The following is a 27,118-nucleotide window of genomic DNA, read 5'->3' as shown; positions in this document are numbered from 1 at the left end:
ATAGCAGGAAACCAGGCAAGAGAAATATCTAGACAGGAGCTCTACAGGGCAGCATGGAAACAAAGTGGGTACTAAAACAAATATTATTTTTCACATTTTCCTAGCAATTATGCTCCTCATTCAGAATCCCTAGGAAGTGACTGGGGTTTGTGTTATACTTTCAGCACTGGCATGTACGAGTTTTGATTCCCCTGACCTCTGAATACAAAGTCACACACTGAGGTCCCTGCCAAGCGGGCTTGTAGTCTGGATCCTTCTGGGATCTCCCGCGGCAGCATCCAAGGCAACTTCCCTGACAAGGAGCAGGGCACAGGTGAGGGCTGTGGGCAAAGCAAGCAAGCAGAGGCTCTGCAGTCACAAAAGCGACCAGCTCTGCACATATTTACAGCGAGGTCAATAACTGGGCTCAGGGCTGCCTTTGGACACAGGGAGCTCTGGCACGTACAGTAAGCACAGCTTTTCTCCAAGTAACCAATTCCTTTGGGAATGACACAAATCGGCAGGCCGGTTAGGGTAACACAGATGAAGAGCTCATTTTGTGTTGGGAAGGGGAAAAAAACAAACCAAGAAATGAAAGAGGACATTATGTTTTCCATGCAAAATGAAAAGTTTGCTATGTGATTTCATTAACAAAAGACCACGACAATATGTACTCGGGTAAAGAGAACAACTTCTGACCTTGAAATTGCGTGCTAAATAAATTACCTCAGAGCGAAAGTGATGAGTTCTCATGACAGCATCTGGAAGGGAAGCAGAAAGACACACAGGCTCCACCAGCTGCACCTCGCATTTCGCCCCGGCTAAAGGGTTTACCCCGCCACTCGCCCTTCGGCGCACACTCCGGGATGGCTCTGGCCCTTCAGGCGCAGCCGGCAGCTCCGCCCGGCATTTATATTTAATTCACCGGGAAGAAGTTCGGCATAAAGTTCTGCTGCGCTTTGACAGACCGGGGAGAGCTGGGGGGCTTCCCAGCCTCTCACCCCTCACCCTCTAGCCGAGGTTTCGCTGAGGGATGGGTGGAGACAAGGCTGCCGCAGTCCTGGGCTCGGCTTGAATTTTCTTTAAAGCCTTTGCCCGGCTAAACCGTGCCACGGCGGCCCTCCGCCGGCAGAAAGCTGGGGATGGGCCGGGGGCACCCCCCGCCGCCTTCAGGGACCGGCAGCATCTCTTACCTCGGCTCCTCGAGCGACCTGAAAAGACGGATTTGATGGGATGCCTCCCTTTCTGGAGCCTGCGGTGCCAGCAGCAGAAGAATAAAATCGTGGCAATGGTCCCCAGCAGCAGCAGGAGCAAGAAGAGGGCGCACTGGATGCTGTAGGGTCTCAGCAGGACCAGGAAAGCCGCGGCAATCATGGCTCAAGCGCCCGGCTGCCCCTGTGCGTGCGCGGGTCTGCGGCGAGCGGCGGGGGGCCGGGCAGCGCCGGGCAGCCTCTCCCCCCGGCAGCGGGGCGGGCATCGCCGCCGGCACCGCGCTGCTGGAGCCGGCAGCCGGGCGGGAGGCGGCGGCGCGGGGGAGGAGGAGGAGGAGAAGGAGGAGGAGCGGGATGAGATTCAGGCCGTGACTCAGCAGCCGCCGCCGCGGCGATGGTTGCGGTGGGGCTGCCCCTCCGTGCCCGCACGGCTGCCGGGAGCGGGGAGCGCGGCGGGCAGAGCCGGAGCGCCCGCGGGCATCGGCGGGCGGGGCGGGGCCGGGCGCCGCATGGCAGCCGGCGCGGGCACGGCGGGGCGGGGCGGCAGGAGGAGGAGGAGGAGGAAGAAGGCGAAGGAGAAGAAGAAGAAGAAGAAGAAGGTGCCGCTGGCGTCGGGAGGGAGGAAGGAGCACGGAGCGGTGCATCCCGCCGCCGAGGAGACTCGGCCGGTAACATCACCGCTGGAGCTGCTGAGAGAATCGGAAAATGGCTGCTGTGAGGTATCGGGGGACCCCCGTGGGAAAAGATGGGATGCGACCGAGGGGCGCGGGGTGCCGGCAGCGGCGAGCGCCCGCGCAGGTCCGTGGGTGAAGGGGGTCTGTGGCGTACCCTGGACCCGAAGCATCGGTCGAGGCCGGTTTCGTGGCGGGGGAAGGGATTGGGAAATGATAACGAGATCCATCCTGTCAAGGTGACCAGGGCCCTGACCAGGTGCGGTGCTGCCCCGTGTCCCCAATCCGGCATTTAGTGGGCAGCCGGGTGCGGGCGGGACGGGGCGGTGTGCGCGCTGCCCCGCCGTGCCCTACGCGAAAGGCGCCGGGGCTGCGCAGAGCAGCACCTGCAGGGACCCTCGCCCTGCAGGAAACTGCAACGCGCTGCAGCCAATGTCAGCCCCGTGCCCTTCCCTCGCCGCCGGGCCGCAGCCGGTGCAGCATCAAAATCCTGCCATGTGCAGGTCGCTAATGCAGACGCTAGCAAGAGTTCACCTATGTCGCTGTTTCTACCTCTGTAGTTGTTACTGTGACAGTCCAGACTTTTAGAGACTGTTTCAGAGGTGTTTGGAAATACAGTTCTAAACTCCCTCACGGACACGCAGAAAAAAAATCACTAGCTGAAAACATAGCCTGGTACCATTTTGCATTTAGTCATGTTACTGGGGGGAAAGGTTCACTCAAGGCAAAACTCATATGCTTTTCATGTATCTTTGATGTGAGCACATAAATCTGTAGAACATTTTCAAAACTTCATAGAAATAATTAAAATCTCTGTTTAAATATTGGAGAAACACTGAAATGTTACTGCTTTATTTGACTGACATGAAGCTGCAGAAAAGCATATGTGTAAATTTAAGTTAAACTAAAAAATATGCAAGCTGGAAAGAGAGGGACATATGTCTGTGGTAGCTTAAATAAGAACAGGAAAAATAATCTCTAGATTAGTGAAATTAATTTATCACTGGGCTAGTAACATTGTAACACTTCACTGTACCCTTAAGGTTAATAACATTGTAACACTTTAGTGTACCCTTATGGTTAAGGAAATCTGTTATCACCGAAAGATGCTCATGATAGCGGGGGAGGGGGTGTAAGTAAAAAAAGAAAAAAAAAAGGGGGTTTAGGTCTATAATAATTTATTCCAGGAATTTTCTACCATTTCATTCTATACACCAACAGAGTGAGCCAAATAGTCTGTCCTATTGCTTTGTAAAATGGAAAGTCGCTACATTGCAGCCATGGATTCGAAGCTTTCCCTCACTGCCTGGAAACTGCCAAATGCTGTAAGGTTGTGTAGCATCACGTGGTGCAATATTGAAATCTTTCCTAATACCGCAGTACACTGCAGTAGAATGGTTCTAATGCAGATTACCTGGAGATTATTCAAATGGTCCATGTTACCTCAGTGAAACATGAAGGAAATTGGCATGATCCTCCTGGCATCGTGCTGCAGTGCCACGCTGCAGGATATTGCAGGAGCAGGAAACTTTTTGACACCTTTAGCTCTGCACTGATTTATTGTTTCAGAGTGGGATGATAGAGCAAAAGTAGCACGGCAGTGGCTGCTTGATAAATCACAGAGAACTGAGGGGGAGCGGTTCTTTTCACACTGTTCTCAGGTAACAGTGTGTAGAAATCATCTGACAGAAAAATCTCTAGTGAAAGCTTTTTAGTTTAAGATCTATAGCTCTTCCCTTCTAAGAGTTAGAGCTCACTGGTGTCTTGAGGATAATGTTTTTCCAAAAGAATATAATAAATTTCATGACAGCTGCTTAATTTTTTTTTTCAACTGCGAAAGAGAGTACAGTAAGAGAGTTTAGAGCAAGAAATGCTGACATGCATGATTTTTCAGAGAGATGCTGCTCCAGGCTTTTGAGTCAACTATCTCACATGTGCACCAAATTGCTGCTCTGGCTTTCTTTATATTCATTACGACCCTGTACTTGTTAAATACTGCAGGGTATGGTAGAGTTGTTAAAATATTACTTCTATGGTGAATAAAGTTTAAATTGCTGAAGTTACTACACATTAAAAATAAGCAAATTATATGTGGGTAGATTTTTTATCCCCCAAATAATAATAAAGCGAATTTAAGAGAAGTTGTATATGTATCACACTTTTAATCTAAGATTCTTTACAGAATGTTTTTTAGGGGACTTTTCCTAAATCTTAAGGATGATAAACAGAGAAGACAAAAGAAATGAAGAGAGAAGGTTAAAACAAAACCTCTCATCTGAGATTTGACCTCAGAAGGGAAATCCTGGAGGTGAAGCCATTGCAGAGAAGAAGAAGGTAACAAAGCCTTGAGGCTATCTGTGATCATGGGGAGTGAAATGGGAGGGGAGGTCAGAAGCTGTTGAGAAGTGGAATTAAGTGTTTTATAATCTAAGAAGGCAGTTATTGATTCTGCAATAAGCAAGGGGTCCTGCTGCCATTTCAGAGTACACATAATGTGAGTGCACTTTTGCAGAGTTGTGAGCAGCTGGGATGTAGGGTCCTGCAGATGCTTGTTTTGGTGGGGACCACAGGCAAACAGAGAAAAGTCACTGGCATAGGTGAAGCTTTGGGAAGCAGCCTTTCACTTGAGCAATGCTGAGAGAGGAGGTGGTAATAATTATTTGGTCAGAGGGATCAAAAAGGGAAGTTCTGCTTCAGAGAACAGGTGATCAGCAAATATTTGGAAGTGGAAAGGCACAGGAGGATGTTTCTGTGGTTGCAGTTACTCTTGACTGCAGTTCCTATTTTCCCAAGTTGGTGAGGAAGGGAAACAACATGGAAATTGTGTCAAACTCCTGCAGTTTAATGTAGGAGTTGAACAGGGAACGTGCTGTAGCAGCAGCAGCCCTCCTGCAGAGAGAAAAGGCAATGCTGACCTCAAATATTCTTTCAGCTGGTCTCTCATGATAGCCTGTTCTGACTTAGCAGTCTTGCCCAGCAAGACTGAAGAAGGAGATCCTTTCTTCCCTTACCCTTGTCCTACTTGGAGAATTACTGTACAGTCTCTGGGCCAGTGTATATTCCTTGATAATTTAGGTAATGTTCAGCCACACCTTTTAAAAGAAACAAAAAATTCTACCCGAGTGCCATAGGTTAGGCTGACAGACAAAAAAAAAAAAAAAAAGGCAAAAAGAAAATGTGATGGCATTTTGAGTGGAGAAACCTTGCCTTCAGAGGTCTGCTGGCCTCCCCTGGTGTGAGCCATGGGATTCAAGGGCACCCCACAGCTCTGTGAAGGCACCTCTGCTCCTGCAGGCTGAGGCCTTGCAGAGCTCATTTGGCAGCTGTAAGAGTCCCTGTACCAGAGAGCTGAGGGGAAAAAGGCCACAGGCTGCATCTAGTGATGTGGACACAAGAATACGAGACAATGCGTGAAATTATTTCAGAAGAGTAGCTGAGGGAGTGAAAGGGTAAGATCATCTCTTTTCACTGGCATGTAGGTATGCTTTAAGGACTGTGTTTGTACTAATTAATTAGAATTGAGTGAAATATTCTGCCTAAATGACTACTTAACTGGTTAGAAGGGTTCTCTAATAATCTAATACTTTCTAACAAAATATTTGGGTTTTTCCTCATCAAACAAGAACCAAAGTAAATACAGTCAGAACCAAAGAGGCAAGCAAATAAAATACAGAAGACATAGTGTCTGAGTGTCATCAACTTCTTTTGACGAAATAATTGACTTTCCCCCTCAATATTCTAGTCACAGATTACATAATGCCATCAGTGCTACACTAGCAGTTTAAACATACCATAGGAAATGTTGTGAGAGTTTCTGGTAGATGATTAAACCTTATAAAACACTTCAGTTGAAAGAATAACACTTGCTGGCTTGATATAGGCAACAGATTTTTTTTTTTTTTTTTTTTAATTGTCACATGAAATTATATGTTCTAAATTCAGGAGGGTTATTACAAATCTTCATTCTGCAAAACTTGCTAAACTGTTTACTCCATACAGTGCTTCATATGGTTAAAAGGCATGCTAGCATTAGTTAATTCTCACAAAATCTTTGAAATTAGGTAAACATGTATTGTTGTTTCAGATTCATTGAAAAGACAAGGTGAACTATCAATGCAAAGGTTGTATGATTTACCCAAGACCAAACTCTGTAACTCCAGGGCTACAGACTAAACCCCTCCATGGCTGGAACATTTTGCCACCTACATTTCATAGGTGACCATGTAAAACCAAATTCTTGTCAGCTTTATATATGTAGAGGTAATTGTCCTTATTTTGTGGGTTCCTCAGCTCAAACAACTTGCATATTTAAATTCTCTCTGCTTATGAGACTGAATGTAAATCAAGTGGAGAATGAGCCATAAAGTTGTACACTCATGGCTTATAGTATTGCTGGAAAAATGCTAGCAGGAATCCTGTAGGCATAAATTGACTTTGTAGACAGAGAGGCTGTTCTTGAGCCTAGATGGAAATATACTGCTGAAGTTCCTATGGCACTTTTTTTTATTACAGCAGCAGTGTGCCCCTTTGTCCTTGGTTGAAATTTGCTCTGTATTCATTTTTGGCAGTGTTTAGAGTAGCAGTTGTCAATCTGTCTGTGGCCTTACATCCCAGAGGGAATTGCACTTCATTAGTATTTTAACTATATAATTGAACGTTGTTTAAGGATTATTTCAGACTGATATACAACACTGGTCTTTCCACTATTATATTACTTCATAAAGTTAGGTTGAACTACATACCGTAAAAAGACATTTACAGGAAGGGAAAAATAGCTCTAGTAAGTTTTGAGGTTTTTATTCTTGCAGGGAAGATGCGTTGCTACCAATTCTCTGAAGTGTGTGCAGAATTACTCTTAGTTGAAGTGACATTTCCTGGAGTAAGAGGACAATATGCATGTCTCTTTTTCTAGTTCAGGACCTTTAATAGTAATGCGGGTTTTTTTTTTCTCTCCTACCTATCAAAATGCTGCAAAACCAGAGCAACTGGGGAAGAGATTTGGAGTAAAAGAGCAAGCACTTTGAGTATTAATCAGGCATGACTTCTCTTCTGTGATCACTCACCTATGACAGCCAGTAAAGACATAGAAGTAGAGATAGCAAAGATGCTGCTAAGTTATTAAATACTGACCAAAATTCAAGCCTGGAATTTTCTAGCTGCTGTTTCACTTCTTGCTTTTAAATGTTGAAGGGAGAATGTCACCAACAGTAATGCTTTGGGGTAGAATGAAAGATATAGTTTCTACTACCTTATAAAAAGAGTAAGATGCATCTTCTTATAACTTCTCATATCAGGTTATCATAGAGTTTGTTTGAATAAGTCCAATTTGAAAGTATGTCCAATATTTCTTCAGCCTTTTAGGAAAAGTTTATTTGACTGCTTGGGCTGTTGCATGGAACAAATGCACAATTATTGCACCTCAACAGAGATTTGCATGTGATCAAACTTTCTCTAATGATCCCATAAACATCTTTAGACAAGATAGGTGATGCATCACTGTTCTTTCATGTTTATAATTTGGGAGCTGTTAAAAGGGATTATGTTGGATTTCCCAAGCCAGGTCATCATGAGCATGGCCAAGTGTTTGACTTTACAGAGCCATGTTGACTGTTTCTTCTTCCAGGCTACTTCTTGCTTCTAAGTGTTTGGATATATTAGCCTGCATGCAAAGAGCTTTCTTGGGGTTATTCAAACTCCTGTGGCATAGGTATTTCATCCAGTTCAATAGAGATTTATTTCTTGGTCTGTATGTTAATACATTTTGTTGTGCATGGCATTTACAAACAAGCAAATTGAAGAGAGTATTAGTTCTCCATCTGTCAGCTGTGAAATAGCTATTTAATAAAGATATTAATCTGTCATGTAGAATTAAGATAGCAAGATGCCAAGTAAGATGCAGGAAGCTATCTTAATGTGAATCTTTCACTGAGTATGGGATTAAAATACAGATAAATAAATGTGCATGGTTTATAGGCATATGAGATATCTAGGCTCCTATTTAAACTCAGGTAAATCATCGAGGCTCAGAGAACAATGCTTTTCCCTGAATTTGTGTTTAGTGCCATTTGAAGTGCCTGGAGTTAGTAACCGCCATTGTAAGCCCAGAAGAGGGTCCAAGTCCTGTGGGAAGTCTGCTCCCATCAGAAGAGGCAGCTGGAGGCCTGGCATAATAACTTATGGTATCTAAGATTGCACCATGCATTTATTTTTAGCCTACTGAATTGAGCCCTACAGCAGTTCCCTCCAGGAAGCTTTAGCTGTGTTGAGTAGGGGCTTCACACTTATGACTGTTGGAGCTGCTCAAGGCTGAGACATCTCCAAAAGGATGACAACTGTGATAAAAAACCCTGTGGGAGATTTGTACTTCTAGAGTAGCAGCTGAAGGCCAAGCCAATAACAGTGCCAGGCACCTGCTTAGAAAGCCAAATTGCCCCCTGCATCTCCAGTGATTACAGCAATAACTTAAGACACCTGGTGCATAGGTGACACCTAAATGCAAGCATCTAAATCTAGAATCCTGTACTGAAAACCCAGTAATGATGCTAGCTTATCTTGAAATCCATTAAAATGAATGCCATGTTTCACTGATAGTTGAATAAATTTTTGGTTAGAACAAAAGTTTAGTACTTCCAGAAGTACTGAATATACCTGCTTAAAAATTCATTATTCAGCCTTTCCTATCACTCAATTTAACAAATAAAATTAATTGTTTGATGCAAAAATCAGAGCTTTTCCAATAGATTTCTTCAAGCTTTTGATTTAAGCCACAGTCCTACAAAGGACTTTGGCATATTTAAGTATTAATATTATGATATAGAACTCCTAGGCTGATAAAACGTGGAAAGAGAGCACTATTGGGAAAAATAAGAATGGCTTCATTAATTCCTTGGGTCACTCAAAAGATTTTAGAATGCGGTACAAGGTTTGCAGCAAGTTCTCTGTGTAATCCTGTGAGTTGTAAATGCACTGAGGCTTTAAAGTCAAGGAGGCCATCTGGGTAAATAAGGCCAGAGCTGCTGCTTTACCACGAATAGCATCACTTCTTAGAAAAGTATCTCAGGTTATTTCACAGACAGTCACACCAGGATAGTGATCTGCAGTGAGGAAGTGACCTCTTGAATATCAGGAATAAAGTCATAGAGTTTTATCCTTCCTGTGGAAGACAAGTGGGATAATTTCTGTGCATTTATAGTCTTAAAGAGTTGCAGTAGTGTTCTGATAGATGCTCCCCCAGATTCCTAGCTGAATTTGGAACACAGCAATACTGACGATTCTGGAAAATCTGTACTCTATATTTCTCAGCTGAGAGCAGCAGATTTGTGGTTTTGAGTCATCTTTTCTCAGAAATTACTAAGATATTACACTGTAAATCTTTTGAGCAGTAACACACTTTTGTATTCTGACAGCACCTAGTTCCACTGAATCCATTAGTAAATGTTACACTGGTTTCAGGTAAAAAAGATTAGAATCTACAACAGGGCATGTAACTTATTTAAATATGGTCATGTTTTCCATCATACACTTGCTATTGGGAACTTTGAGACTTCAGTGCAGCCCAAGTTTTTCATCAACATTGTATTTAATATTCTGACAAGTTCAAGGTAAAATGTGACAGTCTAAATAACACAACCCAAATCTGTCACTACCACTTATCATGCTGAATTGGAAATAAATACGTTTTTATGAGGTAGATTTATTTTAAGACCAGTTAAGTTTGGCTTTTGGTTTGGCTTTTTTCCCAAGGAAAATTGGGATAATTGAAGGCTGAACTCAGAGGGTAAATAATATAAAATGTTAGTACATAATAAAATCTTAGCTTTATTATGTATTTATTATGTACTGCATTAAGGTTACAGATACTTGGCCTAAAATAAATCCCAATGCATTCCACCTGGGCCTCGGAAATCAGAGGGGTTGGGTGCAGCTGGGCTTAGCTTCTGATTAGAACTGATTCAGCATTACCAGCCTGGTTGAGTTCAGTAAGAAATTGTATGATCACAGACTTGAAAACAGTGCAGTTTATCAGTTCAATACTATAGATCTGAGTTCAATAAAAACTTTCACAGTCCAGATTCACAAAAAGTATTGTTTCCTGAAATAACAGGAAAGCAGGTTCAGGATTGCTGGTGATAGGATTGCACTAACTACAGTGAATCACTACAGCAGGTGATAGAGACAGAGTTCTATTACTGGTATATAGAGAGAAATATAAAAATATTCTCGGGTCTTTACAATGCACTGAAGGCACAAAGCTCACCTAGAGGCATCCCTTCAAGGGAGGAGGACAGTCCATCAACCGATCCCAAGGAAGCAGAGGTGTTTCCCCCTCTCTCTTTTTTTCTTTCTTTGCCCCAGACCCCTCCTTCCTTTATGCCATAGGTAGGGTTTTGAGTGTTATGATCATACATGTAAGGTGTGTTTTCATTTCTCTTCATTTGCATTCTTAGGATGTAAAAGTTAATATGCAAATAGGGCTTAATGAGTGTCTTAGTTATTTTCAGTCAGAATTTATAGTTGACACAAAAGGTAGAATAAACACTTTGGTCCTCCTCCACCTGCTGAGGTGGCAGTAAAGGCTGTCTGACCTTCACTAGAAAGTCTTTGAATACATCTTTGTCTCCTTAAAGGAGCATATTTATAACAAGGCTGGTTATGCAGAGTGGCTGGTAGAGAGGTACAGGTTTTCTCTGGGGCTTCTCTGAGACTTCCACTTCACCCAGGCATTGTTCAGTCCTTACACCTTGCTCGAGCCAGGTATAAGATAGGCAGGGGCACATCTCATGTTTTTCTCAACAAGTCTCATCATTTCTTCACCAATTTAAGGCAACTCTGTAGCAAGCCTGACCATTTAACATAATTGTAGATCTGTGGTATTTGGTTGTGGTACAGTTCCTTGACTTGCTGAAACCAGTGTCAAAGCCCTGTTTTAAGCCAAGAGAATCAGACTCATCAGACTTACAATCTCATGTTGTAAACTTGTAACACTTTGCACTGTGTCTACTGAAAGAAAAGAGAAATAATGATCTCAGCATGCCATCTGCCAGTTCTCTGGCTGAATGGAACAGACTATGTCAGACAAAGGGTGAGATATGTCTTTAAGTGACCTTTGTGGATTTTTGGTGGCTTTGGGGTTTCTTGTGTGGTTTTGTTTTGGCTTTTTGTATTGCTTAGTAACAATATCATGATTACAAATTTGTGCAGTATGTGAGGTGTTAACAAGTTTGTAAAAATTAAGAGTCCAATTAATGTTTCCTCTGCAGAACTTTAAAATTATATGGCTGCTTCCTTTTTCTTTTTCCCCTTCTACAAATGACCTAGAATTGTGAAAAATCATAAATTTGTATTTCAGTATTACTCAAATCAGTAGTGTTTTCAAATTGATCATATAGCAGAATTAAATAACTTGTAAAGCATAAGTGGCTTTCAAAGGTCATATAATGTCTTTGTGGTTAGTAGCTGCACACAGGGTAATGCCTGTGAATGATAATGTTTCCTCCAAATGAACCACTGAACAAAGCATTCAGTGTCAGAAATCTTACTTGATGATTTGCAGAACTATGTCAGAAAAAATTAAAACAGAGAACCAGATACACTTTAACAGATTTTTTTATGCCATCCTTTCGGCTCTCTAACTTTTGCTGGTCTACTGGAATCTATCCTACTATTCAAAATCTGTTCAAAACCATAAAAATGTGATACAAGATGGGTTGGACCAGGCCAGCTTCTGTAAGAAGACACACCAACTTTATAGTCACTGAGTAGTTGGTGGAGAGAAATAGGCTCTCCCAGACAGTAAGTCATCTGCTGTCTTTTAGACACGTGTCATAGGGTGAAATGAATCACCTCTCTTTTTGCAGTGACTGAGCCAAATGTGGCTAGACAACCTCCCCTTTTTAAGGCAGTAAAAGTTTGGTAACATTAATCCGAGTTCCCAAGTTATTTTGTTTGTTTTCTGATGATACATTATATTTTGCCTTTGATCTGTTTTGGCAAATAAAATTTTAGAGGAAAGCATCTCCAGCAGTCCTTGGACAAGGTTCACATTGACTCCTGTGGGAGGTCAGGGTGAGAAAACACTGCAGGACTTCTCTTCCAGAAAGTGAAGTGTTTCACTATTCCTTTTCCTTCTTAGTGACATTTTGTTCTACCTTTCCATTCCCTTTAATCACTGGCTAGAGATGATGCCAGCAGACAGTTAGGTGTTATCCCCAGGGCTCATGGATTGTCACAATAAATTCTGTAAAAATACATAGTTTGATTAATGTCTACTGCAGGAGCTGAAGGCATTGCTCCATAGCATAAAAATATTTACAATCAACTACTACACTCTGTTCCTTTTATTTGGCAATGATTTCATCATTTTTTCCATAACACGAGCAGTTGGGCTTATGTCCAGTAGAGCTGCAGCAGAGAAAAGGGGGTCCTGGTCAGTTGCTGTTGCTGCCCCTCAGCTGCTTTCCTGCCTTGGACATTCCTTCTCTGAGCATGCTGAGAGAATATGGCAGCTGTTAAGGCCCTTAGTGAAATTGGTTTAGCTGTTAGTACACCCTCTGACCACAGGCAAGAATCTTGTCAGCTCAGAAGAACTTTATATATAATGTAGATAAATTGCTGAGCTCCACATCTTGCCATGACCACGGTAAAAATTGTCCTTAGCTTAAAGAGGCAGGATGCATTTTCATGGATCCAGGTGCTTGCCTGGTGTAAAGACTGTGCGAGATATTTTGTTGTCCATGTGCTTCACAATGTCTACCAGTGGCAACAGGCTGCTCTCATGGAATCTGAACATCCAGAAGTCCACATTTCCATTGGCTCCATTAAGCTGTTTAAAAATGTAGGCAAGTCTGATACCTTCCAAAAGCTCTTGGACTTGGTACTGATGTGCATGGTATTGGCACAGTGTGTACGGGACTAGCCCTGGTGCCTGATGTGGGGGATCATCACTTGCCTGCATGCTGTGAACAGCCTGTATATTCAGTGTACCTCTGGAAATCCTGGGCTGGCTTGCTAACCCTGTACAAGTTCAGACCACATGGATGTCCCATGGCTTAGAGAATATTTGTCTTAATACAAAATGAGAGACAAAAGACAAACTGTTAGAGGACTGCAGGGAAACATTAACAAAATATAGAAGTCAATCCATCAGTTGTTAGACTTAGCACACTGGCAGCTCTAACTTTGCTGCAATTCTGTGGCTCTTATGTGGGCTTTTAGGAGGGTAAAGAAGTAGCTCACAACTGCCAAGGCCAAGGGGGGAAATATCAAAGTACTTCATTTGAAAATCAAAGAACTGGGTGGTGGAGATTGCCGTGCTGGGTTGATCAGAGGCAGAAGTAATATCTTTGAACCGGATGAAAAATGTTAAGCTGAGTGAAGTATATACTCAAAAGCATTTTGAAAAAGATGGAAGAATACTGATGCCCAACTGATTGCATACTCTACCTGTTTCAAATCTGGTATTTTGTTATTCAGACAAACACGCAGTTCCAGTTTGGACCTTACCTGCCCATAGTGAGGTCAGTGCTGGAACTTTTGTTCCTTTGGATTCTGTTTTGTCTATATGTTTATTCATTTTAATGATCCCTGTCTGTGTAATGAGGATCCATCCAGCATGGATCAGTGGCAGAATGAAGTCTCTAATGAGTCTGGCTGGGCAGAGATAGTCAGGCTGCTTCCTCTTCCAGAATTTGCATGTGATGGATATTTTCTGATCTTTAAAGAAAAATAATGTCAGTTCTTGCAAACACAGTCTCCTTTCTCCAGTGAGGCAATACTTAGCAATCCTACTACTGTCACACTAAGCATATTCTGCATAAAACTGGTTTAATACTCACTTTAATGGTGATTTCTTATCTATACTGCTTGCCCCATTGTATTAGTAAACACTTTGACAGGACTGCAGCTGTCTTTTGCAAATTAACAAGTTCACCCCTGTATGGAAATCCAGCTCTGTTGAGGCATAGAACAGACGTGTGGAATAGTGGCAAACTGGACTTCTGCAAACAAATTGACATTACTTCATAGAGCAGTGCAGCCAGATATTCTCACTTTGACATAATAGCCCCACATAATTCTCCTTTTCTAGCACTGAGTTACCTTTTTGACAGCCTCTTTGTGAGGCACTAAATTTGCTTCTGACTGATTGAGGCCAAGTCAATCGCAAATCACACTGTCACATCTAGGAATTCATGAGTTTTCAGCTCTGTGAAAGTATTTCACCTTTATGAATTGACCATATGTTTGCTGGAAAGAAGACTCAGGTTTGAAAATCAGATTTTCTACGTATTGATTTAATAATTTTAAAGTAGAAAATATCTTCTCTGAGTACAATGGCAACACTTAAAAGAAATGGTTACATTTCCAGCAGGATTTATACTTCCATGAAAAGCTATCATCCTAATTGGGAAAATAAAGCTCAAAGTATGACTTGTTCCCTTCTCCTGGTAGAGAAATTCAATGCTTTAAAAAACCCAGAACAGCACATTGCTTTAAAAGCATTGTTTTATGAAGCAAGTGATTTAACTGTATATTTGGGGTTGGGTTCTCCTTGTTGCTGTTATTCCTCATGAAGCAGCCCAGCTCTCTTTGAGTCCTTAGCCTGTCACTTCTTTTGTACATCAAGTTTTCCACTGCCAGGATGTGTCATACCTCACCCACTCAGTTGTTCTGGGTAGTTCTGGGTTGGTTTTCTGTGGCTGCAATTGTCTTCCTGACCATGAAATGATAACCATACTTCCCACTCAATAGCATGAATAGCTAGCACTTTCCTCCATTCTAGGGAAAGGTTCTATCACACCTGCATCTTTTAGTGAGAAGCTGGACTAAAAATTTTATTGAGACAAATGTAGTAACAGTAGAGATCCCAGCCAGATTGAACATAGAAGTAATATGGAAGCCAGGACTCTGTGAGTGAAAGCTGTTTTCTGTGCAGTTTTGGAGGCAAATGTCTGGTGTACAGGTGTTAAACAGACCATCTCCCATCTTTCAAGGGGGATACAACTGACTGCTTGGCTAGTTTTCACTTTCTTAGGATATGTTCATACAAGGTAATTACCAATATCCAGCAAAAGGAGAGTTCTTTGGGGCTTTTCAAAGGGTTCTTGTAACATCCCTGTGGCATGATACAGTAACTGCTATTTTTCCTATGATGTCCTTCAGGAAGTATCTGTGTGACAAGAAAGCCACTTAACAATGAAAAAATTCACACTGTTTGATTTTGTAAATGATAATTCACTGCAAATTGGAGAGACTTCATGGATACAGGACCTTCCCTGTGATGACAATGAACTAGAAAGACTTCTGAAACCTAATGAGCATGTACTAGTAAACTGGCCTGTGGGAGAAAGAAAGACAGAAAAGCACCTGGTGAAAGTTGTGTACATGAGTGGTGAGTGCAGTTCCAGAACACTTGTCTGCTATGAAACCTGCTTTTAAGGTATAGTTGCCTGATTGTGCTTTGGTCTTTTTCCTTTCCATCACTTCAGATGACCCCCAAGAGCTAGTGGAAATGATGCAAAAGATATTACGAGCAGATGAAATTACAAAAATACAAGTCCTTGGAAAAGGCAAGAGGAAGAGGATAGAAATGATATTCTCAGAAAGTGAGGACAGTGACCTGGATAAAGAAAAGGTGAGTTTGTGTCTTTATGTGCCTTATATTGTTAGGTCCATAAAGGAATGAAATAGACTGCAACTATTGATTCTTCATGATATAACACACAAAGGATGTATAGTAAAGGTAGGAATACAGGCAGCCTTCACATGGTACCTCAGCACAATAACCTGTCAGAGTAATTACTTAGGCCAATGGATTTTGTCCTTTTCTGTGTCAAGAGATGAGTGTTATTCAAGGCTTTGATGCTCTGTAGCTCCATTGCATTTTCCCCCATAAGACAGAAATCTGACTGGTGCATCAAAAAGGGAAGAGACCAGGTTTTCTGAGGTGTGCTTTGTGCTGAGATATGCAGTGACAAAATATAGGCCAGGAAAACATAACAGTTAGCAAAGTTACAGATACATTTTTTGAAACTAGTAACCAAGACTGTCAAGTGCACAGTGAATAAAAACTTATGGTATATTATGAAATACTGTAATGAAAGGCTCTATAGGAATGCAAAGGCACTGTTATGCACTTTTTACAGGGGAAGATGATGAAACATGTAAAAAGAAAGAAATCATTGCAGACATCTGCTCCTGCCAACATCCTAAGTCAACTTGAAACATCTTTAATTAACAAACAGGTAAACATCTTTTCAGCAATTTTAATGTATCAAGCAAAAGCAGTCTGAAGGGTATTTTTGAGGGAGGCATAGGATTTTTGCCATAGTGAAGTTAACAGTTCTAAAAGATGCTGCTTTGGAAAATTGGTGAATAGAGAACAGACAAAGGTACCTAACAGTTCATATTACACTGATGTTTCATTTTTAATTTTAATAAGAATACTAATAGTTATGTTTGATAAAAGCTTTTATTAAAATGTACTGAGTCTGTTTATACAAGAGAATTTTTTGATTTAGCCAGATATTTTAATGTTAGTTTTGATGCTTTGATTTTATGTTGTTGTTGCTCTAGATATCACAGTTGTTTGGGATTTTTTCAGAGAGAACCATACTCAGGAAGCAACTTTCTATATAGTGAAAGTAGCAGTGATGATGAAGAGCCCTTATTTCAACTCTCCAAGGTGGAACTATGTGCCAAAATTAAAAGTCTCAAGAGGAAGCTGACAGATACCATGAGAGAAAACTGCCGCCTAAGGCAATCCCTTGTGATGCTTCAAGGTAATTTTGGGAGTATTTTGATGAAGAGGAAAGCCTGAAGGTCAGGAAAAGCTTGATTTATAAGAGGCCATTTGGATGGGAATTATGGATGCTCAAGCACCTGACATGATCAAGGCCTACCATTAGCATCACAGTCTGTGATACATGGCAGCATTTAATTCCAGCAGCACTTACTGACTTACACAGAGGCCATGCAATCATAGAGTTAGAAATGAAAAATGTGTCTAAATCCTGCCAGTTGTTCCCAAGAGAACCTTTCTGTATGCTGTGTAACCATTGGCTAAGCTCAAATACTTCAGTGACCAGTCCAACGACCCTTATTTACTAGCAGTCTTTCTTGATCAATTGATATTTCATTTATTCTGAAATTACTTAATTTCTAATTACTTTGGTAATTCCTCATTACTGATAATCTGAGTTAGTTTCAGATGCACCAAATTTAATTCTTTCCCAGAGATGAAAAATTTTGTTCCTTTGTAAATGAACCCTTCATCTCTTAGTGATCATCTCTGAAGTGCCTCTCACTTGTCCCTGTCCTTTACTCTGAGGCAGCCAAAACTAAATCCAAAATTTCAAACCACTAGTGGGTGAATAAGTTTTAAAGAGGATTTACTCCCTTCTGTGCCAGCTACACCATCCTAGACAATGTGGTGGTATCTGGGTTTTTTTTTTTTTTTTTTTTTTTTATTGTCAGATGATTTTGCAACTGTTTATAATTTTAATTTCCACCTGATTGCATTTCTTGTGTTATCCATCTTGGTTTGAATCATTCATCTCCACCTTTTAAAATATTATTTGTAAACATTTTCTTTGTGTCTGACAACTTTTCTCACACATAAGTCAATTTACCGTGCATCCTGAGCAATTATCTTAGTCTTTTACAGTATTTTATTTAATTTAGTGATTCTGTATTTTGCTGATATTTCTTTTTGCTCTGCATTGATTCTTCTTAATGGATGCAATAAAAGTTTATATTTGAAAATATTACTTTGAGGAAAGAGTATTTAAAACATATTCTCTATAGCTTAAAAAAAAAAAAGCCTCTGCAATCTGTGTACTTTCTTTGAAGGAAAAAAAAAATCAGACATTACTTAGCCCATATGCAATAACTTTATGGACTTGTAGAGATTTTGAAATTGTAAAAAGAAAAAAGATAAATAGTTTGTTTTGTGCCAGGATGGGCATAAACTAATAGTTCCTCTTAGCCTTCTCATTATGACAGGAATCTAATTGCAAAAATATCCCTGCTTATGTAATTGGAGTCTGAAAGCTTCCATTACTATTTTACCCCCCACTTTTCATGTGATTTCAGTGTTGCCACAGGCAGTCTCTCATTTTGAGGAATTGGTAGGGATGGCTGAAGCACTGCTCAAAGGGGGAGTGACATCACCTACGTCCAGTCTGCATCCACATGCTGTTTGGAAGGCATCTCACAATCCATTAGCAGATTCCTATGCAGCTATGCATAGTAACTCCAGCTCACCAATAACTTTGAATGTGGAAGATGAGGAGCAACAGACTGAAAAACAGGTCAGTTAAAAGGCAATTTCAGGCATGAAACTTTATACAGTATAAAGTTTACTGCTATAGCATAATATAAAAAATAACCATCAGTAAAATAATTTGTCATCATTGCATTGATAACATAACTAAAGAGCTCTTTTTGTGCAGAATGCTCTTTCCATGAGAAGCATTAGCTTTTATTCAGTGTCCTTTATATTCTCAAATTGACTTTAATTTCAGTGGCCTTGCATATCTGTGGCAAAGGGCAGAATGCAGATACATGATGAAAATAACAAGATCCAGGGATAAGTTCCAGCCTAATTGTTTGGATGCCAAAGGGGAATAATAGTATTTCAAAGATAATCCAAGATGAATACCAGCAGTCTGTTCAAACTGTTAATTTGTAATTGGAGGCTGCTATGTTTCTTCTTCTGTTCCAGACACTGGCTAGCAGTTAAGTAGAAATACGTGTATACAGAGATGCTGAGTAAAGAAGTTCCCTTGTTCTCTGCAATTATAATAGAACATGATTGAGAAATCTAAGGCACAGAGGCTGTACATGAAAAAAATGAAGGCACAACTGAAAGAATTATTCTAGTGTCGGCATTCACAATTTACATAAACGTTATTATGCATTGGGTCATGCTAATCCATGCAAATCATTCCTGAGTGTTGTCATGGAGTGCTAAAATCCAAAGAAATCTGTAAAGAATTATCGTGGTATGTTTTGACTGCATATGGGAAACCACAGAATTTGACCTAACATCTTCAAAGAAATAAAAAGACCTAATTTTCTGAGCAGCCTGCCTTACTTCGTAGAGGTTGCTCAAAACTGCCTATTAGGAGAGTTCAAGCTCTTTGGCTGTACCACCACTGCATGCAGAAGCCACTCTCAAAGCCCAGGACCACATGTCACAGCTCTTAGGGCATGTCTGCTCGCAGGCAGGAATATTTGCTTGGGCACTGTGCCATGCTACCAAGGCAGTACAGAAACCATGCCAGAACTGGACCACAGCCAGCCTGCATGGAGAGCAAGCAGAAGGATTTTGCTATGTCTGAACATGTCCTGTCTCCACTAGTGAGTAATAAGGATGGTGAAGGCTTTGCTAGGATGCATGGGGTCCTTAGTCTGCCCCTTCCTTCTGGAAAATAATCAAGCTGTGTGTATAGTCCCAAATGCTGAGCAGTATGCAAGTGTGGTGTTATCTCAAGCACACTGTTTGCAGAGATGACTTTTGAGATTGTGGTTTAGAAATCGAAAGTGAAAAAGATATTTCAGTGGTAATAGTATATAATATTTCTAGAAAACTGCAGTAGTTATGCCTATGACCAATTTTGTTTTCCAGTTCAAGATCGAAAAGTGGCAGATTGCACTTTGTAACAAGAGCAAACCTCAAAAATTTATAAATGACTTGATGCAAGCACTTTATACACATGAATACATGGCTACACACAGCCTGACAGGTGCAAAGTCCTCCTCTTCAAAGGATAAAGCGGCAAAACCAGCTATGAATCAGAATGAAGTTCAGGAAATCATAGGTGATGACTTCTTAAGTTACTCAACGCGGCTCTGACATGACAGGGGGCTTTCTTGGAGGGAGGGGCTGTCGTGCTTAGCAGCTGGTCTACTCTGGTGATGAGCTGCTTCCTATTTCCTTCTTCAGCTACATGCTTTTTAAAACCATCTGTTAAAAATACTGCCAGTGAAATGCAATGTAGTAGTATTATGTGAATTCTGTGGGTTTTATTCAGGTGACTGCTCAGGAACAGTGATATTGTAAATTGTTTTAGCCCTTGCAAGGTTAATTTGTAACAGTCAAACTTGGAGCACAATGATAACAGATAAGGGAAGGCAAAAAGAGGACACGCTTGGATCAAATTTTAAATTATGTCTGCTGTGTTCTGAAGTTTAGTGAATGTTATGAATTCTGACATTTTTAATAGTGCTAGAGGCAAAATGAGACTGTATAGAAGACAGAAATAGTGATCAGAGAAGCAAACAAAATTTGATTTATGCTGAGGTTTACAGCAGAAAATCTTTGGTGCATAGGACAGAAAATAATTTCAGATGGAAGTATTAGGTTTAAAGAAAACAGTATTTTGTGAGCATATGAAGCCAAATTTTAATTGGATTCAGACCTATGACTAAATACTAGAACAATATAGCCTTAATTACTGTACTATAATTCCTCCCCCATTGCCATTCCCTTGGACTTTGCAGTTCTCTTGGTTCCCTTCTTGGTTTATCTCCAGTTCCTGTACCTTAGGACAGTTTTGTTGAAGTTAGCCAGCAGTTTCAAAAGTTATCAGTTGCAAAAAACATTTTTTTCTTAAGAACCTCGTTAGAAAAAAAAAGCTTCAAGTCAAGAAAGAAAAAAGGAAAGAGTGTGTAGGATGGTAAAAATATATTTAGAGGCAGTAAGATAAGACAGTTTCAGAATGACATTTGAGAAAAATGAAAAATATTTAATGGGATGAGAAAAAATGGTTGGATTCAATCATAATGGTCTTTTTCAACCTAAATGATTCTAAATCCTACTACAGCCTAGGCAAAACTGAAAAGGGAATCAGAGAAGGTAATCAGAGAATGAAATACGGCATGTTGTGGAGAATTCAGTGGCAAAGCCTATAAAGAAATCAAAGAACTTTGTTAAGGTAGAAGAGAATACTCTTGAATTTAAACAGAAAAGTGTCAACATTATGCAAGAGAAAAAGAAAAATGAGAAGAAAGCTTGGGAGTTCTAGGATTGTAGAAAATGAGTTAGTAAATCAGATTATTTAAAGAAGATGGAAATTGTAGGACTTCAAAATAAAATGAAATTAAAGGGCAGAGAAATCAAGGGGAGAGAAAATGATGGGAAGAAGGGTGCAGGAATGACATTCCTCATGTTGAGTCCTGTTATTATTGCATTCAAAAAATGTAGCCAGGCAAAACAGAAGGGAAATTTTTAGAAAAAGTGACATCACATGCAAATGAAAATTAATGAGAAAAAAAGAGTAAGATTCAGAGTCATTAAGGACTGATGAGGATAGGAAAAGGACTCTGATCAAGAACAGAACATTAGGACAGAGGATTAGCAAGCAAACAAATCACTGGCTACAGAAGCCCTTGTGGCCCTGGAGTTCCTTTTGAGTCTGCCAAGAGCAGGCACAGCAATGTGGAAGGCACAAAGAAAAACAGGAGCTGTGTAAAATCTATGAAGGAGTTTGTGAAGACTGTGAAGTAACTAAAGTGGAAGCTGAAGTAGCTGAAACTTTAAAAGATGCAAGAAATATATTTTATATATTGTTTCCCTGATTTGGAAGGTCCATATACATATATCATCTCTTTATTTTGCAGGAATCACAAAACAGTTGTTTCCAAACACAGATGATGCTTTAATTAGGCGAATGATGGGACAAAAACTGAACAATTGCACCAAGAAGCCAATTTCAAGCAAAGATCTTAACTCAGGTGCTTTTCAGAAACATAGCTTTTGGTAAGTCAAATTAAAAAAATGTCTGCACTGTGTAAATCTGCATGTTACTTCATAATAATAAAATCTAAAAGCAGTCTTAAAATTCAGATAACAATATATATTTACCTACTTGGTATAGACACTTCCCAGCCAGTAAATATTTCCATAAACTTGTACAAAAAGTACATAATACAGAAGCAGTCCAGCTTAACAGTACTGCACAAAAATAGTTATTGGTGCCAGGCAAAGCATAACAAGTCTATTAAATTACAGGAAGAGAAAACAGAAGGAAACACATGGACTTGCTTTGCTGAATATATCTATTTTAGATTTGACATTATTCATATTTCTTGTTATTCTCTGGCTCACCATAGACCAGTCAATTCCATTTTCATGTCACCTGTTGTACCCCAATTAACCCACAAGTGAATACAGGGAAAATCACAACTCTTTTTTGTATGTATTTATAAGAGTACTGTAGGTGAGCTAAGTTGGCAATCCTTTATTGCCAAAAGAGTCTAAATTATTGGGTCAGAGAAATTATTAAATAATATCTTACCTATTTGGGACATGTTTGCCTTGTGAGTGAAACTAATACAAAATTACCAAACTCATGGCTACGGTCGATGAAGTCAGCTATTTGCACAGTACTGTTTCTACATATTCCAAATGTACATATCACAGAATGGTGGAGCTGGAAGGGACCCCTGTAGGTTGGCTGGTCCAGCCCCTGCTGCTCCAAACAGGGTCACCCAGACCAGGTTGCTCAGAGCCATGCACAGTGGTTGAGTATCTGCAAAGTGGAGACTCCACCACCTCTCCGGACACCCTGCGCCACTGCTCCGCCACCCTCACGGTGTTGGCTGATGCTCACACAGGACCTCCTGTGTTTCCATTTCTGCCCCTTGCCTCTGGTTCTGCCACTGGGCCCCACTGAGAAGAGACTCCATCTACGTTACACGCTCCCATCAGACAGTGGTACACACAGATAGGGTCAGCTTGAGCCTTCTAGAGCCTAAACAGGCTCAGCTGCCTCAGCCTCTCTTCAAGAACCCGATAAGAAATGAGCAAGGAACGGGACGAGATAAAAATAGGGTGACAGGGAAAAGATATTTGTCCTTACTGAAATATACTATACTTCAGTATATATAGACTATATATACTTCAGTATGTATATACTATACTTACTATAAGTATGCTGAAGTATACTTCCTATACTGAAGTAGCATTTTTCTTCTTCCTGGTTCACTTCTCTCCTGCATGTTTTTAAAATCTAAATTTGCAACTGTAAGACATTTCATAAGAAAACAAAACAAAACAAAAACAAAAAGCCCCCCCAAAAAAACCTATCCCCAACAAATAAGAAGCAGCCCAAGATATTTGTCTATGTTATGATACAAATGTTTGAAAAGTAGTAGTGTTTTGATTCTAAAATTCCTTTCTAAGCCACCTGGTAGTACTCCATGGACCACCAGGGATCTGTGAATTATTACTTGATAAATACTTACAGAATATCTGTTAGGAAAATCAACATACATAGGTTTTTCCATCTGAAAACAATAAACAAATGCACCAGCCTGGCAAAAATGAAGCTTATGATGTTAATGCTTTTCTCCTAGAGATGAGAAGACTTCATAAATTAAAGGTCCTGTGTATTTGTAATATAAAGTGTGCAATGATTCACTGCAGTGTTTTTCCTTGTCCTTAACACAGACATGAAAAACAACAGCACAAAACCACAGATTTTGTCATCTTTGAAAGAATTGAAATCTTAAATATTTTAAATCTTTATCTCCATCAGATGGATTCATACATTTTTGCTAATTCCTGAGTCTTCTGATATACACAATATTCCTGAAGCCTTGATAGGAAGACCTTGACTATACTAAAACAATTCTGGGTTGTTATTAAATATTGCTTATGGACCCTCCAATATAAACCCAATATTTTAAAAATGCCCTTTCAATATTTTAAAAATGCCCTTATGTCTGTTATTGATCAGTGTTTATGTAAAATCGAGTCCAACATCCATTGTGACCAATTCAAATATTGCCTGAATAGTGTCTTTTGAATTTATGCATTTATAATGATTTTTTTTTTTTTATATCTGTTAAGCATAGCCTCACTGTCAAAGCAGTTAATCACCAACTAGGTAATCAAGATAACTCAGATGACACACATTCTCTGTAAGAAAAGTAAGACAATTAAAAAGTGCTCATCATCTCACTACTACTCCTTCAGTCCACCTTCCAGCAATGAAGTACAGAGAGGGATAGAGAAAATTCTGTTGTGCAGGACCTTTAATAACCATTTATCCAAACAAGTTACTAACTTTAAAAACTGGTGTTGCTGCAGCTTTTATTTCCTCCCTTGCTGCTATTCTTCCTTACTCACCTCCTCCACCTTTCCACAGAGTAGAATTATGATCCAAGAGAAAAAATATGGAAACAAATCCAATGCGACAGACAAATTTTCATCTCAGATCCATGAAGCTGAGGTGAAACAAGGAAAAGGGCAATGTGACAGTGAAGAAAACTATTTAACTAGCTAATAAACAAACTCTGCAGCTTGAAAACTAAGACCAATACTAATTGTACATTTAATGTTAATATCTCAAACTTAGTTAGAAATTGTCTCAACAGCGGTTCAACAGCTGCTCCTCAGGGCATCATCTGTTCAGCTGTTCCTCCTTGTACACAAGACCAGCAGGATGATGATTCACCAGCTGCTAATGCACAACTTCAGCAAAGTGACAGCTGCCTGACTCGTCCACCTCCCACCCCAGAAGGTCAGCAGGAGTGTTCCAAACCCACTTCTTCTAAGGTGGAGTCTCAACTCGCCAGCAGCTCACCAGCGCCCTCTCCCAGCCAGGGCTGTGGACAGGATCTCAGGAATTCAGACAAGGAATAACAGGTGTTTCATTCCAGTTCATGTGCTCAACAGAGATTAAGAAGCCGTATAAAATAAAAAAGAAATAATATCTAAATTGTACTAGATGTACAACAATTGTACTAAATTGTACAACAGCGGACAGAGATAGGAGCCTGAGAACTTTTTTCTCAAACAAATAAAAATCCCATAGTCTAGAAAAAAAATTGAAGGCATATTAATATATTTGAATTTAAGACGTTATAAGATATATGCATGTTATGCAGTAATTAAAACTTGTACTGAAGAATACAAGTAGAGTTCCCCTTAGTTAGAAAAAATTATTTAAAGTACTACCAAAAGAATATATATGAGGAACCATAATTCCCCTTGCTTTCAGCTTGACAGCTGAGGGAAAACTGCTTAACTGATCAAAGAAAGTTCTTGTATATTAATGTAAAAAAAGATATAGTGATATGGAGAGAAAATAGAAAGATCTCCTAGTGAAATGAAGACTGTGGCCAGTACAGGAGTAGAAAGCACAGGGCCACATGAGCAGAGAAGAAATGAAATAGATGTTTAAGGCTGTTAATAACTTGGAAAACAAAATAACTTTCTTAGGCCAATGAAACTACAACTTTCAAGATATCCACAGGAAAGAAGCAGTTATTTTTTAACCTCTCAAAGTAGAAAAGGTAATGGAAGCAGCCATGTTCCTTTGTAGCTCAGGGAAGAGTCCTCCAGGAGAGCCTGTTTAGTTATGGAAGCCATTCTCTTACAGGGATTCTGCTGCTGGTACTCTGCTGGTTTGGCAGCTCTTACTCCCTCTCCCTCCCTGACCATCAGGTCCATAGGATAAGGGTGCCTGGTCTTTCAGTCGGGAAATAGAGGACACTTCAGCAGAAGCAACTAGTAAAGGGCAGAGCTGCCAGTTTCTACTCCCTGGGTTTTGATTTTGGCATGCTACCCCTTGCTTAGAGAAAAGGTGGACAGGCAGAAAATTCCTCATGGGACGAGGACCAGAAAAATCCCAGTATCTGGGCAAGTTCCCCTTGAGATCTGACACCACTTCTTCCAGGAAGCAGCTGGCAGTCACACAAACCCTATAACAGCCTTAGGAGGAGGATTGGAAGATATAGGTTCCCCAGGGAAGTGGTCACAGCACCAAGCCTGACAGAGTTCAAGAAGTGTTTGGACAATGCTCTCGGGCACATGGTGACTCTTGGGGTGTCCTGTGCAGGGCCAGGAGTTGGACTTGATGATCCCGATGGGTCCCTTCCAACTCAGCATATTCTGTGGTTTTATGATTTTTTCCCTTGGTGACTGATTTCAGGTTTCCAATGTGCTGACATGGGAAGGAGAGAATGGTTGGGACTATGGCTTTCCTGTTTGAGTGTACTTCTCCCAGAACTGAGAGTACTATTAGCTGAATCTATTTCAAACATGGCAAACAAGCAACTAACAAATCAGATTGGAAAAATGAAGTGACATTAAGCTGAAGAAATCTAGCTTGATTTAAGGAAGATTTCAGGACATCTGAGTTACAGAAATAAATTAGAAATAATATGAGAGTGAACACTGAAAAAAAAATCTGAAGATAAGGTTATCAGCCAAATACTGCTGAAGGGAAGTACTGCAAATCTAACTGTTCTAGAGCAAGGCATTAATAGAATGCACTGTGGAGAAGACTTGTTTGTGGGCTAGGGTACAAATTAAGTGATTTGCTATCCTTTTTCATCTCTCACCTAACAATTCCTTGTAGATAGGATCAGGATGAAAGCAGGTATGAAATATGTTAGTTCTATCTCATGCTATTAACTACCATCTATAAAATGTAACAGAAGGAAATTTGCTATTATGTAAATTTTGTATATGTAATTGTATGTACAGCATATATAATAATGTATATAGTTAATCATATTTTTGAAGTGACTTTCTATCAAATAAAATGAAACATTACTATGTTTTAGTGCTGTTTTATTGTCCTCACTGTCTAATGGGCCTTTTCTTACATCAGCCTCTGTGGCACACTCAAACGTACAAGGTTGGGGTTTTTCTCTCACTCATTTTTTGGTTTTTTTTTTCTTTCTCTTTAATAATTGTTCTGAAGCTTCTGTAAAGCTCATCATTTTACCTGGGGAAGGAGTTGGCCCACCTTACAAGGGCACTCTAACCTCAAAGCTGTCACAGTTGATGTCACACAGCTGCAGCTGCTCTGCCCTTCAGGAGGTGTGGAAGCCCTTGGGCAGGTAGATGGGACTGAGGTGAGCAGCTGCTCTCCCTGTGGCTGCTGCAGCGCTGCAGATCCTGCTGCACTTTGTGTTTTTCTATTCTGCTGCCTTGGTGAGTTGTCAAAGGAAAACCAGTGGCGCTGGCAGCTCACCACAAAAGGTGTAGGAGGAGTTTCATGGTAGGGTGGGGGACCTGCTCCCAGGCATGGGCCAGGGAGATAGGGGGGTATTCTGGACAAAAGGAACAACAAATGGAAGGAGATATTTTAATGTTGTAACAAAGGACAAAAAGTGAGTGAGCTGCAAAAAGACCATTCCTTCCTCCTACTAAATTATAGAAACGATGTTATCCCACTGGACGAAAGGAACCAAATAGCTGTTATACAACTATACCATTAACAAAAGGGCCATATCTCTTGC

At 40.4% G+C, this 27,118-nt stretch overlaps 2 protein-coding genes across 3 annotated transcripts in view; one reads left to right on the top strand and one right to left on the bottom strand.

The window, feature by feature from the left end:
* Nucleotides 1-1,393, bottom strand: part of DST (dystonin) — a 292,214-nt gene extending 290,821 nt beyond the window's left edge. The window contains exons 1-2 of one of the 2 annotated variants that reach the window (XM_053938621.1): nucleotides 1,173-1,393; nucleotides 706-740 (exon numbers count right to left, since the gene is read on the bottom strand). In XM_053938621.1, the coding sequence (XP_053794596.1) occupies nucleotides 706-740; nucleotides 1,173-1,353 (216 nt within the window). In that variant the 5' untranslated portion in view covers nucleotides 1,354-1,393. The remainder of the gene's footprint in view (nucleotides 1-705; nucleotides 741-1,172) is intronic. The other variant, XM_053938622.1, reaches the window with a different exon arrangement.
* A 472-nt stretch (nucleotides 1,394-1,865) lies between these two features.
* Nucleotides 1,866-26,426, top strand: BEND6 (BEN domain containing 6). Its single transcript, XM_053938306.1, has 10 exons — nucleotides 1,866-1,909; nucleotides 4,044-4,195; nucleotides 15,020-15,248; nucleotides 15,346-15,491; nucleotides 16,003-16,101; nucleotides 16,461-16,638; nucleotides 17,951-18,168; nucleotides 19,488-19,680; nucleotides 21,482-21,620; nucleotides 24,242-26,426. Exons 3-10 carry the CDS (start codon nucleotides 15,053-15,055, stop codon nucleotides 24,507-24,509), a joined length of 1,437 nt encoding a protein of 478 aa, XP_053794281.1. The 5' UTR covers nucleotides 1,866-1,909; nucleotides 4,044-4,195; nucleotides 15,020-15,052; the 3' UTR covers nucleotides 24,510-26,426.
* Nucleotides 26,427-27,118: the final 692 nt, after the last annotated feature.

This window comes from Vidua chalybeata, chromosome 3, assembly GCF_026979565.1.
Source record: "Vidua chalybeata isolate OUT-0048 chromosome 3, bVidCha1 merged haplotype, whole genome shotgun sequence".
In the NCBI taxonomy this organism is placed as follows: Eukaryota; Metazoa; Chordata; class Aves; order Passeriformes; family Viduidae; genus Vidua; species Vidua chalybeata.
This window is presented reverse-complemented; position numbering and strand designations above follow the sequence as displayed.

Bases quoted from the DNA above. Each gene is read 5' to 3' on its own strand.
- BEND6 (XM_053938306.1), top strand. From the start codon at position 15,053: ATGAAAAAATTCACACTGTTTGATTTTGTAAATGATAATTCACTGCAA. The intron at 15,249-15,345 runs GTGAGTGCAGTT...CCATCACTTCAG, and splicing joins GAAAGTTGTGTACATGAGTG to ATGACCCCCAAGAGCTAGTG. The intron at 16,102-16,460 runs GTAAACATCTTT...GGATTTTTTCAG, and splicing joins CATCTTTAATTAACAAACAG to AGAGAACCATACTCAGGAAG.